General features: G+C 35.0%; 1 protein-coding gene across 8 annotated transcripts in view; it reads right to left on the bottom strand.

Annotated features, from left to right (window-relative positions):
- ano3 (anoctamin 3) overlaps positions 1 to 13,303 on the bottom strand; it is a 34,210-nt gene that overhangs the window by 13,154 nt on the left and 7,753 nt on the right. For 3 of the 8 annotated variants that reach the window (XR_006927111.1, XM_046858841.1, XM_046858848.1), the window contains exons 2-11: positions 11,201 to 11,404; positions 8,309 to 8,442; positions 7,187 to 7,342; positions 5,883 to 5,989; positions 5,726 to 5,767; positions 4,928 to 5,062; positions 3,425 to 3,531; positions 1,654 to 1,713; positions 1,067 to 1,122; positions 843 to 964 (exon numbers count right to left, since the gene is read on the bottom strand). Coding sequence is in view for 7 of the 8 variants with exons in the window: in XM_046858841.1 (XP_046714797.1) it covers positions 843 to 964; positions 1,067 to 1,122; positions 1,654 to 1,713; positions 3,425 to 3,531; positions 4,928 to 5,062; positions 5,726 to 5,767; positions 5,883 to 5,989; positions 7,187 to 7,342; positions 8,309 to 8,442; positions 11,201 to 11,404 (1,123 nt within the window). In the remaining variant the exon portion in view is untranslated. The remainder of the gene's footprint in view (positions 1 to 842; positions 965 to 1,066; positions 1,123 to 1,653; positions 1,714 to 3,424; positions 3,532 to 4,927; positions 5,063 to 5,725; positions 5,768 to 5,882; positions 5,990 to 7,186; positions 7,343 to 8,308; positions 8,443 to 11,200; positions 11,405 to 13,303) is intronic. The other 5 variants (XM_046858844.1, XM_046858842.1, XM_046858845.1 and 2 more) reach the window with 5 other exon arrangements.

Below are 13,303 nucleotides of genomic sequence, written 5' to 3'. Positions count from 1 at the left end.
TGCTCCCAAAAGGCACAACAGTGAAATTTTGCCCTATAGTCAGGAGATAAAAGTCAGAGCCATTGTGTCTAGGAGCCAAAACCAAAATAAATTGTTTGCAGGCTTCTCTTGTATGTGCATATGTTAACCTTTATCCTTCCCAGTTGGTAGCTGTATGATAGGTGAGAGCAGACTGGTGTGTGGGAATTGGCAGGTGACCAAAATGATTATTCAGCAGATACCTAAAAAAATAAATGGTAGCTGAGAATGTCAATATATGTCTTCTTGGCATAAAATGCTACTTTAGTGATTTTTTCTACAACAGTTATTTTGACCATGTTTTATTTTTAATTATAATATAAATGCATTTATTCAGATCTAAGTAAGTATTATACTGGAGAACCGACATACATATTTTTTCACATATTTTTGTATAACTATTTGCTAAAATATAGGCAGCAAACAGAAAAGAAAAAATAACTGTAGGTTAAGAGTAAGTTTTCACAGTGGTGTTCACTAAGCATTTGAAAACATTTTAGAGAGAAAAAAAAAATTCAAGCAGACAAACAAGAGACTGAGGTGAACACAGGAATCAGAGATACCTTTTGCAAGTTACACTTTTTAAATTTTTTGCAAGTTAAACTGTTGCAAAAAGCCTAACTTAATCACATCATCTGAATTGAATTTGTGATTTTAGAAGTTTATGAATGAACAGTCTAAACATCACAAACTGTATAACTATATAACTGGCTCTGTCTAAACAGCTGTATGTGTCTGCCTTACTGTTTACCTCAGGATGCTCTTACTTAAAGTGGCAATTATATGGGCTTGTAATGTGAACAGTAGCAGTGTGTACTGTTTACCGTATGAGGTCTAAAGGCTGGTATTTGTACCAGATGCCCCAGCGTGCCCATCGCTCATAGAGCAGGTGCCTGTGGTTCTGAGCCCCGTGGGTCTTTATTGGGTGTCGGCTCTTATAACTGCCCTGAAACAAAACAATGCTTAAAATATTACATATTACATTATATTACATATTACATATAAGTTTTTGTATTTACACTATACAATTATATTATTCTGAGCTCACCTCATGAGGGGGGAATGCAGCCTCATATGTACTATTGCCAAGTAACCGGTTGATACCTTATTACAAAGAGACACAGGTGTAAATTTTTAAGCAGCTGTAATTTAAAACTTCAAACATTATTCAAAAAGATGAAGATTGCTTCGCTGAAGGTATACAGTCTCCGAAACATAATAATATAATCACTGTTATCAGATACAAACATGTATGTTAAAGCATTATTACTCAACGAGGTTATGACATCTTCAGGAATATGATCCAGCTTTGAACAACAAACGTTTACACTAATAAGCTCTCATATCAAAGCAGGGAACCTAATTTCGGAGATGAAGTGTGCTGTTACATGATTGGAAAAAATACCTGTAGATACTGCAGCCCTGCATGGATTCAGGTGTCAGTGTGTTAGGAAATAGCACTCATACCAAAGTTTACAATTTATATATTTACTCAAATCATAGGAGGCAACATCTCTTTTAGAGTGTAGGGATGTACCATTTCAATATGGTCAGTATTATTGCTGAAATACTGTTGTTCATAGATGCAATAATGACTGAAACAACCCAAATTTTGTAAATAAAACATTACTCAACTTGTCTTTAAGCATGTCACCATCATGCAATCCAGCAGGCTCAGTAGGCTCAGACTCTTTACTAAAAACATTTCAGTTAACAGAGAATGTTCAGCTAGAAATCTATAGGAACAACAAAGATTAGTCAATAACTAATAATAGTAGTAGTCAACAACTAATAAAAATAATGGCTTGTTATTGTGCCTTTGCTCACACACTGTACTTAGCATTATTTTAAAATGAAAGTTTTCAGGATTAAAGTTGCCTAAATGTGCTGTACCTCTAACAGGGAAACATAAAAAAAAAAACAATGACAATACAACTAACATAATATTGTACCCTGTTTTAAAAAAAATTTAAATGCTTATTAAAAAAAAATTTATTTGGCACAGCAGGAGAAATAATTTACGCTCGTAGAAATGTGGCTCCTGAAAGGTTCATTTGATAGGAAAATGTTCAAATTTCCCCAAATCAACCAATCAATTTATTGATCGACCACTCAATCAACTCCATCAATCAATCGATCAATCTAAAATGCTGTAAATTTACAGTTCTAGGTGAAATCCTCTTTTAAGTGAGTATAACTGTACTTCCTCTGTCAAAACACTCTGTGAGAAAAAGTAAAGTGCAAGTAAATCTGTACACCAGTGAGGGACAATATTCTGCAAACATATGCCACTAAGCTTATTCCATTCTGGAATCAATTCAATTAGGTTTTTTGTAAAGTATTGTGAATCTGCACAAAATAATTTTGTTAACGCTAAACAGTTTTTCCTTACTTCAGTAGTCTGTACTATTTTGTGCCGATTCATAACATATAATCCCCATTAGATCCTTTTCACTTCCAGGCTGAAACTATAAATTAAAAAAAATTCTGGGAAAGCAAAAAAATTTAATAAATAAAGTTGCTATACAAAGTGCTAATCACTTTCTACCAAATGGAGATAATGGATGCTGACTCTCATTTCAAACTGCTGCTATGGCTCCTGCCGTGGATGACAGTGCACTATAGCAGCATATAATATTCAGCCCTGTGACTAGTGACTAGATTGCAATATTATCTTGCCACTAAATGCATGTTTAAATATTCCTAAAAATCCCAGGTTATATAAGGAATAGCTTTTTACTTCCCATACGATGTTCATAAAAACCCTGTTTATAAAGCCCTACTTGCACAAAATAGCAAGTGTGCATAATGTGAAATTGGCATGTAGCTTTCAAGCACACGGATTTGTGAAGGATTTCCAGCTTTTTGGTCATTCTGATCTAGTCTAAAGCTGAGAGGAGGGTCTTATAATAATCCCAAGAAAATCTGTCAGTGATATCCTTGGACCTTTAATCAAAACATGTCAGTCACAAACATGCAAGAAAGGCACATACTGAGTAAGTTACAGTATTTCCTAAATTTAAAAAAGACCATAAAATGCATGTAGGAAGTGATCAGATTTTTATGCATCTGCATTTCAGTTTTAAATAAATAAGTTACAAGTATTAAATAGCATTAGCTTAACCTAAATAATTTAGAAATTAATATAAACATTCATAGAATAGACTAAATGCTGTTCAACACCCTCTGACCAATCAGATTTCTTTTTATCACAGAACAAATGCACTTCAATTAACCACTAAGCTAAATGTTATTACCGTTATTACCATGCTGCCAATATTGTGCTGCTTAAAAAAGAAAATCAACTTTGTAATGCATTCTTGTACAGGGAACAAGAAAATGCTGCAGTGAAGGTTAATGAGAATTGTATATCCAGATCTGTTTCAGAGATATATCTGTGACTTACCCATCTTTGACTTGCCGTCCTCATACTTGGTGCGCTGCAATACATGGTGCACTATTCTGCTTCTGGTGGAGTTTGAGAAGAAGGAATCTCTGTTGTTGATGGTAAAACTACAAGAACGAAATAGAAATGTATAACAATTCCGCTGCTGTCATTTTCATACCAAGCATAAAAACAAGCTGTTATGAGGTTGTACTTGTTTTGAGCTACTCATAAAAACAAAAGACATTCAATCTGCATATTGTTGCAGAAAATCTACTGACAGTGGAACTATTATGCCCCTGCCTGACAGCATATACTGATATTTCAATTAGAATCATTTAGCAGAAACAGACAGATAGCTTACAAATGATTGCATTTAAATATTACAGCTATGAAATCTCTCTGTGTACACAGACATGCATTCCTGAAAGCACAAACAGTATGTGGGACATTAACCGCTTCATTTATTATTTAAGTTAAACAGAGAAAGAGGAAAAAAGACAGAAATGAAGTAAGGATATGTTAAGACAGCTATTGAAACAATAAGGGCCAGTTTTATATTAGTTTTTCTGTTCATCTTCTATACCTCCCAAAACATTACCACATTTGGCACAGGATAAGACTTCCCTAATGTAACAATTCCCTATTAGATATATCAATAGATATATACATTTTAGTAATTAATTTCACTACAAACATAATGACTGGAGATGGTACAAAGAGCATCTTGTCATCACTGCTGATTAAAATGAAACGTTATCTGTTGACATACTTGCCACCATGCATCTCAGGATGCATTGATTTTACAAAAAAAATAACATTCTGTAAACATTCTGAATGATATATAATTGTCCAGAATACCAGTAAATTCACATTTTATGTACAGTGTAGACACATAAATATACTCATGCATGCATATTCTGTAACATCATTAACTCATAATGAGTTTGAAGGGATCATGAAAGCTCTGAATAACACTGTTCATTTAATTTAATTGCCTCCTCATTCTGTATAAGTGCCCAGACTAGACCAGCTCTCACATATTATTACTGTCTGATCTCTGAGGCTTCTGTCAGGCTTTAATATTTTGTATTACAAACAGACAAAAATAATTTAAGCATCGCTTCCCTCTCACTGCCCAGGGGAATTCCATGCATTAGGATGGCGAGATTTAACATCAGGCATAAATAGAGCTACTTGCACACTATAGAGCATCATAGCAGTGATGTCAATACTTATCTAAATACAGTGCTGGTTACTTTCTGGTAAATGGAAAGAGAATGGATTTTGGCAGCTCTCGTTTCATACTGATGTAACTACAAGCTTTGAAAGCACTTAAATTATTAAACTTGCAAAATTCACCACATTTCACATATTCTCTGGAAAGCCCAGTTATGCTGTTACAAAATGACCATAGTGAAAGCTTAAGCCTGCCCTGAATTAGGCCCCACAGAGACCATCAGAAGGGGCACAGCAAAAGTATAAGCGTTTATTGAGAGTCTAAGTGATGCAAAATAGGCTCACTGATGCATTCTGGCCCTGCTGAATGGGGCAGTGTAGCAATCTGTCTCCTCCAGCTCAGGCAAGGCCTCCTTATCCAGCTTCATCGGGTTCCTAGGCAGCCAATTCTTTATTTGATGGCATCTCAAATTAAATCGACTATAGAAAGAAAGAGCAATAGAAAGGCAATAAAGAAAAGAAGACAAAGAAATAGAGATAGTAAGAGACAGAATGAAAAGAAATTTAAGAATTTTAAATGAGGGAAGTAAAGTCTAGTACATGCAACTGGGGTTCCAAGAAATGGAACAGTAGAGACAAACTGTAAATTCTGGACTAGAAAACCTTACATGACCTAATTCAGTTTTAAGAGATGGCAGCACTTTCTTATTATTCTGCCTGTGTTTGACTTTTGGGGATCTGAAGGCTTCTTTCTCCACAAATATTTTTCACTAATTAAAAGGTTTTCTGTAATATTCTAAAAATACTCCATATTTAAAAAGTTTACCTACTAACATATTTATTATATGCTTATTATTTCACTAAACACATCAAATGAGCCTCTATTAAACAATCATTTTCAGAGACAGACCGAAACCTCCAGGGATTTATTCTCCTATAATCCATTTAAAACGATTAACTCAGAGGTGGTCACAGTGGTCTAAAATAATGATATCTGAAACAAACTCTCCATAACCTACACAGTCATTATGCTGCACTGTTCTATCCATAGGTGCAGATCAGCATGTAGATGAATCACTGATAGACAGAGTTACAGCTTGCTTAAGAATTTACAAAGCAATTTAGTTTACAACCAAAACATACCTTCCCATTGTCTTTTTTTTCCAGTCTAAGTAGCACTTTTTTCTATGAATCAGAACACATTAAATGCTGAATTAGGCTTAAAATAATTCCTGAGAAACAACAATATACATTTTAAACCAAGGCAAAGACAAAGAAAAAACATAAAAATGCCTCTGACCTGTACCTGAAAGGCATTCTGATGTTCATTTGCTCTGCATATTTACACAGCGTGTCCCATTGAGCATGTATCTTTACGAACATTATGTCGTTGTTGGTTAAGGAGGGCTGAAAGAGAAAAAATGCATCTAGTCCCCTGTTCTCTAATAGAGTCCCTGATAAAAGAATAGAATCTATTTAAAGCAAATGTGATTATTTCAATAGATGTGGAAGAGTACTAGAGCATGAGCAGGAATATTTGATGAAAATATTGCGCTGCCATATCCCCAACTCACTGGGCAAAAATAGAGCAGCTGCATGTAACTCACTTGCATTTCCTATCTGAGTAACATCTTAACATTTTCACTCTCCTGCTCCTTCTTTAGGCCTTTAAAGAAAAGCTTGTCAAAAGCCTCTCCAGCTTTTCACTAAACTGAAACATATCTCAGCATAATATTTTCTCTCTGGTTCCAAATTTTCAGTGATCAGACAAACGTAGTAAAATAAACACACAAAGTGATATTAGTGTATTAGTAATGTATATTCTAAATCCACATTCAGAAACCTGTGATCCAGGTTTCTTTCAATTATCAATCGTAATGAGTGATTCAGGTTGAGCAGTTCTAATCTCTGCATTTTTTTTTTTACTTTTATGCTTGAGAACACTTTTAATTATGAAAATGATCACAAAACAGAAAAAACACAACAAGGATGCATGTTCCAGGAGAATCTACTGAAAATGAAGGCTGTTGCTGTGTAGACCTGCAGGTCCTTATTTAGCTCAAGAAGTGGCGACCCAGTTTTCTGCAGGTGTGTGTCTACTGTTTACATCAGTATACTACTGTGACTAGTGTGGGTACATGCTGCTACTAATATGAGCTCCTAGTAAACACTAAACTAATAAACTAATGTACACTAAATGGACAAATGTATTGGGAGATCTGACCTTTCCAGCCATGTGTGGTTCTTTCATAAACTGTTAGCACAAAGTTGTGATTTGCTGCAGTACTTTGATTTAAGAACAGCTAAAATATTTAAGGAGATTTCTGTTTATGGCAGATAAAACAATTTATGTTTATGGCAGAGGAAGAAACTGTTCAAATTTGTTTTAGTTTGCTTGTTAATTTAGTACATTTTATGAATGTTTTTTTTTTTTTTTTTTTGCACATTCCATTCTTATTGCAAGTCACATCGACTCTTTATCTATTTGTCATGTATGAACCTTTTTTATGTCACACATTTTTCACCCTTTAGGCTGCTTCTTGGAAAATCATTATTATTAGTAGTAGTGTTGTTATTATCTAATGTAAAAATATCATATTGTACCTCTTTCTCCAGCATTAGTCCCTCTGCACGTAGATTCCTCTCAAAAGTGCATCTCTTCTCAACCTGAGGACTAGACTTCTTATACACCAGAATGTAGTCAATTCGTTTCTTGCCATCTCTAAATAAAAGCCCTTTGGCATTCACAGGATTCATTCCCTGAAAATGAGAATATATATTTGCACAAAGGAAAATTCTTTAGAACAGTGAGTTCCAATAAATATGTAAATATTTATTGATCAAGTATTGTCAACAGGGATGCCTCTTTCCCCAACAAGCATTGTTTTCTTATTAACCCCAAAATATGCCTCAAAACATACCTCAAGGAGTTGAAGAACATTTTCCGACATTTGACATTGATACAGTATGACCAATTCCAAAATATAATCAGATGTAATCAGATTTTGAAAGTTACAATGATTATTTCATACAAATCCTAAAAAACATTAAACCGCTTATCCTTCAAATAATGTGCTGATGAGAATCTCAAAAAGACAGACAGCTTGTCAAGAGGATAAAAAGATATATGGATGGTTGAATGCAAGCCAAAAAACATAATGTCTCAACCATCTAGTACTGGAGGCATAAAAAAATACCTTCAGGCAAAATGACAAAAATCTGTTTATGAACCGGGCTTCCCAGTGTTTTACAACTTGCAGCCTACACGGCAGACTGCAAAAGCTCCAGAAGCCCACAATGGGTCAGAAACATGTTGGCTGTAAAGAATGCAAGGAAGCTCAATAATCAGAAGTGGAAAACAAGAAACTCCTTCTAGTGCTGCATTGCAAAAATGTCACATTGTTAGGAGAAGGTCTCTCAGCTTTTTCACAAAACAAAGACTTTTAACATTTATGCTAAAGTTAAAATAAAATAGTTACGTTTTTATATGTATCACAATATTTAACTATTGTTTAAGCATTTTTAAACTATTATGAGTTTTGTCAGCTATTATTTGAAGGTTCCAGTGTACTAATATGTGCACAGTAAGGTTGAACATACAGGACATTAATGCACTTTAAGCACAAATCTTTATGTACACTAAAAATGCACTGTATAGCTGTGTTGTTGGAGAAGCTGAATTCGTTGGGCAGGATTATAAGTAGTATGAGAGAAAGAGCACTATACCCGCACAGAGTCAGTACGTGCCTCCAGCTTGCCTCTCGTTGTAGGTTTCTGCTGGATGAGCAGCGACTCATCTGTTCTAGACTCATACACTGCTGTCTCCATCTCCTCTACATACTGGCCATTGCTAACATCTACTAACAGAGAAAAAGAGCGAAAAAGAAAAAAGAATGAGTGAGAGAGAGACAGAGAGAGAGAGAAGGTTAACAATCCATTGTTAGATGAATATATATATATATATATATATATATATATATATATATATATATATATATATATATATATATATATATATATATATGTATATACAGTATATTTATTGCATTTTAATTTTGAATGCATTTTAGTACTCAGCAGTTTTCTGTATCTAATTATAGTACCACTGCAAATTGCAGGAGCTCGCAGCGCTGAGAGAAAACGCAGGCATAAAAACACAATGCTAATTTGTTCAAATCATCATGTTTTTGCCTGCTTTGTGTCCTCAAACACTATTATTCTGCATGCACAGAAGAGTTAACAGAGAGCTCTTGTAAACATCACAACTTTCCCAAGCATCTCTGTGTCATTTAAAGCTGCCTGCTCCTGGCCATGATGAAGTGGAAAGAGATCATCTGTAACTAATATTTAACTCTGTACTGCTAGCACAGCTCCAAACAGCAGCACAGCAAAAGATGAGACTCTAAGACATCATTGAACATGACAATGAATATTATGTTTATCAGTAAAAATGGCACTAATAATGTGAATGAGAAACTAGCACAAAACCCATATAAATACCAGTCATACTGTAAAAATGTTAGATTGTATATGCTATTGATTACAATTATTATAAAGTCAGAAATGTTCCAATGAGATATCATTTAAAGCAGCATATTGTGAATAATGTTGTGAAGCCTCGAGGATCCACTAAACACTTTCAGTGCAACAGCAACGTTATTAAATGCCCTTGACTACCCTATACAGCTCATTCTAGTTTAACCAATTTATTTCACAGCCTTGCACTAACTAAATCAATATGCAGTTCCAATTGTAATTCTGTCCCAGTTTGTGTTACAGGTTCACTGACTCCTTTTTAAATTACAGATTTTAACTGAATTGACTTTAAAATAATAAGGTAAGATTTATATGTGAATAAACTAGGGAGTAAAAACGGTTGAATTGCTATATTCAAAGTTGCCATTGAGAACGTTACTGGTTTTCAGAAACATGCCATACACATACACATATACAAAAAGATTTTTCAGAATACGCAAAATGAATAGAAAAATAACTGATACAGAATGGCTGCATCAGATAGACTAGACTTATACCAGTGGCTTTTTATTGTATAAAAATTCAAGGATAGAAAATGCAGAAACAGTAAGAAAACTGCAAGTTTCACTTTGCTGTCAAATGTAATCTGAGGTCTTTTGAATTTGAAGATGGTAAGCTCTAAAATCTAATAGAAATTTACATTAAACATTAAAAACAACAAACAAAGCCTTATTATTATGTAACTTATAAAATAGTATTAGCACATCCTCTGTGCATTTAAATGTTATATGTATTGAGTGCTGACAGTCTGAAATCTACTCTGAATACTGTCCCTGGGCATCAGATAACAAGGCCTCAAATCTGTACTATAGATCAATAGTCAGAATGCTGTATTTTGCAGTATAGCATTTCCGAACCAACCCTGATTTGGTATGGAATCCCTCACACAGTTACATCCTCTATTTTTAGACACTCAGACTCAGTGTGCCTTTCGAGAATACAATTACTGTATCCAGTTATATTTGATGGCAAAAACTTTTTAGTGAGATTGTAGGATTCTAGGGGTTTGAACCAGTGAGTGGCCTCTGCACCAGGGAGAATACTGTATTAATTAGTCTTGTGATTTTGTTTTTGATTAGTCTTAATATGTAGCTTTGTTGTTATCATTCTGGAATCCGACTACATAATAATCACTGCTAGCAACTGTTAGGCTTGCTAATTAATGTGTGGTATATTGTCAAAACAATACAATCACACTATATATCAGATTCATAAGTTTGAGTGAAATCCAGATAAACCCAGACTTGTATTCACTTTTAATAAAGTGAACACACAACACAGCATGAAAGGATCTGTACTAGTGTATGTGAAAAAAACAAAAAAAACAGTAATGTGCTGTTGTAATTCATTTGAAAATAAATTGGATTTTTTAAATGTATATCATTTGGCATTTGGCATATGACATATGACAAAACTATTCTTCTAAACAGTTAGCAATAAGAGGAGTATTTGGCTAACAAACATTAACTAAAAAGCTGTAAGATATTATGTATAAATGACATTATACCTAATACATAAATAAAATTAATGGATAGATTTGTTATTAATGATGTATTTATTTATGAAACAACTGTAATGAATGTCAAACTATAATTGTGTTTTAACTGTGAAGCGCATGAGCACCAGGCTAATGCATCTTGGTTAACCAGCAGTGTGCGTGTAAGAGGGAGAAAGACACCAAAGGAGAGTGAGAGAATATGTGTGTGTAAAAAAGAGAGATTGAGATTCTGTCCCAGCAGAGCATGTTGCTATAATGGAATGTGGGTATTTATTGATGATGCTGTAAAGGGGCTTTTGTTTGTGTCTGCAAAGGCTGATTTTGAGACAATAGATTTATCTAACTAATTTTCTATCCAGAACATTTATAGTAGTTACATGCCACTCAAACAGCTTTGGAGGAAATAAGAAAAATTCACTATTCAGTATTTATATTTGTTTTATATTCATGTGTCTGAAGTGATATATTCTCAAGTAGACAGGTAGAGATAGTAGGCGGAGATGACGCAACTAGAAAAATTATTATATGGGTGTACATATCAAGAGTATAGCAGCAATAGTGAATGCATACACATATTACAGCACCTGTAGATGGAGGGGTGATGTGTGTACATGAGGCTTGAACACTGTGGGTGTTTGTGTTTGCTTTGGGCTCCGGATTCAGAGGCACAGAGAGGAAGTGGCTGAGGTTGTGAGGATGTGTTTGACTTTGAGCTAGACAGGGCAGACTGCGACGAGACGGCTTCAGGTTCTTCTCCTTCAGGATTTCACTGATACTGTTGTGCATGCCTGCAGAAATAGATACAGCAAGAGTTGTAAATCTGTTTTATTACCACCTACTGCACATATCATTAATTGCAAATGGTTATAGATTATTACATGGCTAAATGTAAGGAGAGACAGTTTGCTTTTGCAGATACCATCTCACCCTTAGATTGTCCAGATAATGAAGATGTTGTGGAAAAGCTCTGATTCATGACCAAACCCCTTATGTGTTGCTATACCCAAGAGAAACTGGGGCAGCATCTGTGAGCTGGTGTCCCAACTGACAAAATGATGAGAAGCTAATGGCGCCGGATGCAATTAAAAATTAATCCACAACACAACATGCACAAAAATCAAAACCTCCTTCAAGGTCATTCTAACAGGACATAATGAAGTCAGAGTCATTTTTTTGTGTATTAAAGTCTAATACAAAAGACTAATAGTATGTTAATGTTTGGAGTTTAATTAGGATTAATTTGGTTTAATTGGATTCTCATATATTTGATTTAATACAAGAGATTAAAAGTCAAACTTTTAAACTAATGGTGAACATTATACCTGTTTTCCTCTTTATGGCTACTTTTGTATTGTGGAATTCTCCTTATAGTGACCTTCCAGAGAACAGCTCGATTGATTTCGCTCTCATTTTCTCATGCAGACTCTTTCTCATGCAAACATTTCTCTGTCTCTCCCTCCTCCCCTCCCTCTCCTAACTAGGGAAACCCCTGCAACATAAGCACCAGAAAAAGGAAAATAATTACTCACTGTAGTTCAAGCCTGCAGTTGCTGGAGTAACAAGGAAAAAGCTTCCTGGGGACTATTTTCAATTATTGAATAAATAACATGGTTGCTAGGAACAAATGTACAATGATTGGAAAAAATCTTAGCTATGTAAATAAATACTGTATTTTCCGGACTATAAGCCGCTACTTTTTTCCCACGCTTTGAACCCCACGGCTTAAACAACGAAGCGTTTTTTTCCCGGTTTCACAAACTTCAAGACAAAAAACTGAGCCCCATAACATTAGACCAATGAAATTGCCGAACGGATTCAGGTTAACCAATGAAATTTTTTATATTAAATCAGACACGCTCCCACTGAATCAGGCCGCACCACATCATAAATATGGATGAGGTTCCTCTGACGTTTCGGACTCGGACCGTCAACAGGAAATGCGAATCATTCATCACGCTGAAAACAACCGGGCATTAAAAAACGCACTTCACCTGTGTTCTGAGCTGCACGGCATTGGGAGAAAAACTTCACCGATGGTGATTTTTAAATGCATGACGATGCCAAAAGAAAAACTCCCGAGATAAATTGTTGTGAAAGGAAGGAGGAAGACAGTAAACAATGACAATGGTAGGCTACTGTATAGATACACGCAGTGTTACAGTCACTGTCTTTCTTTAAAGCCTGTGTAAAGTTTTAGTTTTACACATTATTTTCAGTGTGGGCAATTTAAGCTGGCACTTATAGACAGGTGCGGCTTATTTATGTTCAAAATAAAAATCTTTGTCAAATTCAGTGGGTTCGGCTTATAGTCCGAAAATTATGGTAAATGGTGGTGCATGTGGGTGTGGGGATTTATCATTTTGTTTGGTGAGTGTGTGTTTACAGTGCCTGGGAGGGCTCTACTGTATCCTCTTGTGGTTTCAGCACCGAAATGAGACCTCAATCGATTACCCTTCACAAAAGAGCAATCACCAGAATCAAAACTGCACCAGTTTTGTGTGGAAGGAAAGTCAAAGAAGCTATTAAATCTTGGCAAGCTTTGTACTGTATCTCGTTATTTTATTCGATTTTTTTTCTTAGGGAAACCATCTTCAAGATCAGGTCTGCCATCTTTAATCCACAGTAAGGATTTTCAGGAAGGAACAAATCACACATACATTCATTTAATGTTTGCAAAGGCCATATGT

This window comes from Silurus meridionalis, chromosome 10 (genome assembly GCF_014805685.1).
Source record: "Silurus meridionalis isolate SWU-2019-XX chromosome 10, ASM1480568v1, whole genome shotgun sequence".
NCBI classification, from domain to species: domain Eukaryota; kingdom Metazoa; phylum Chordata; class Actinopteri; order Siluriformes; family Siluridae; genus Silurus; species Silurus meridionalis.
This window is presented reverse-complemented; position numbering and strand designations above follow the sequence as displayed.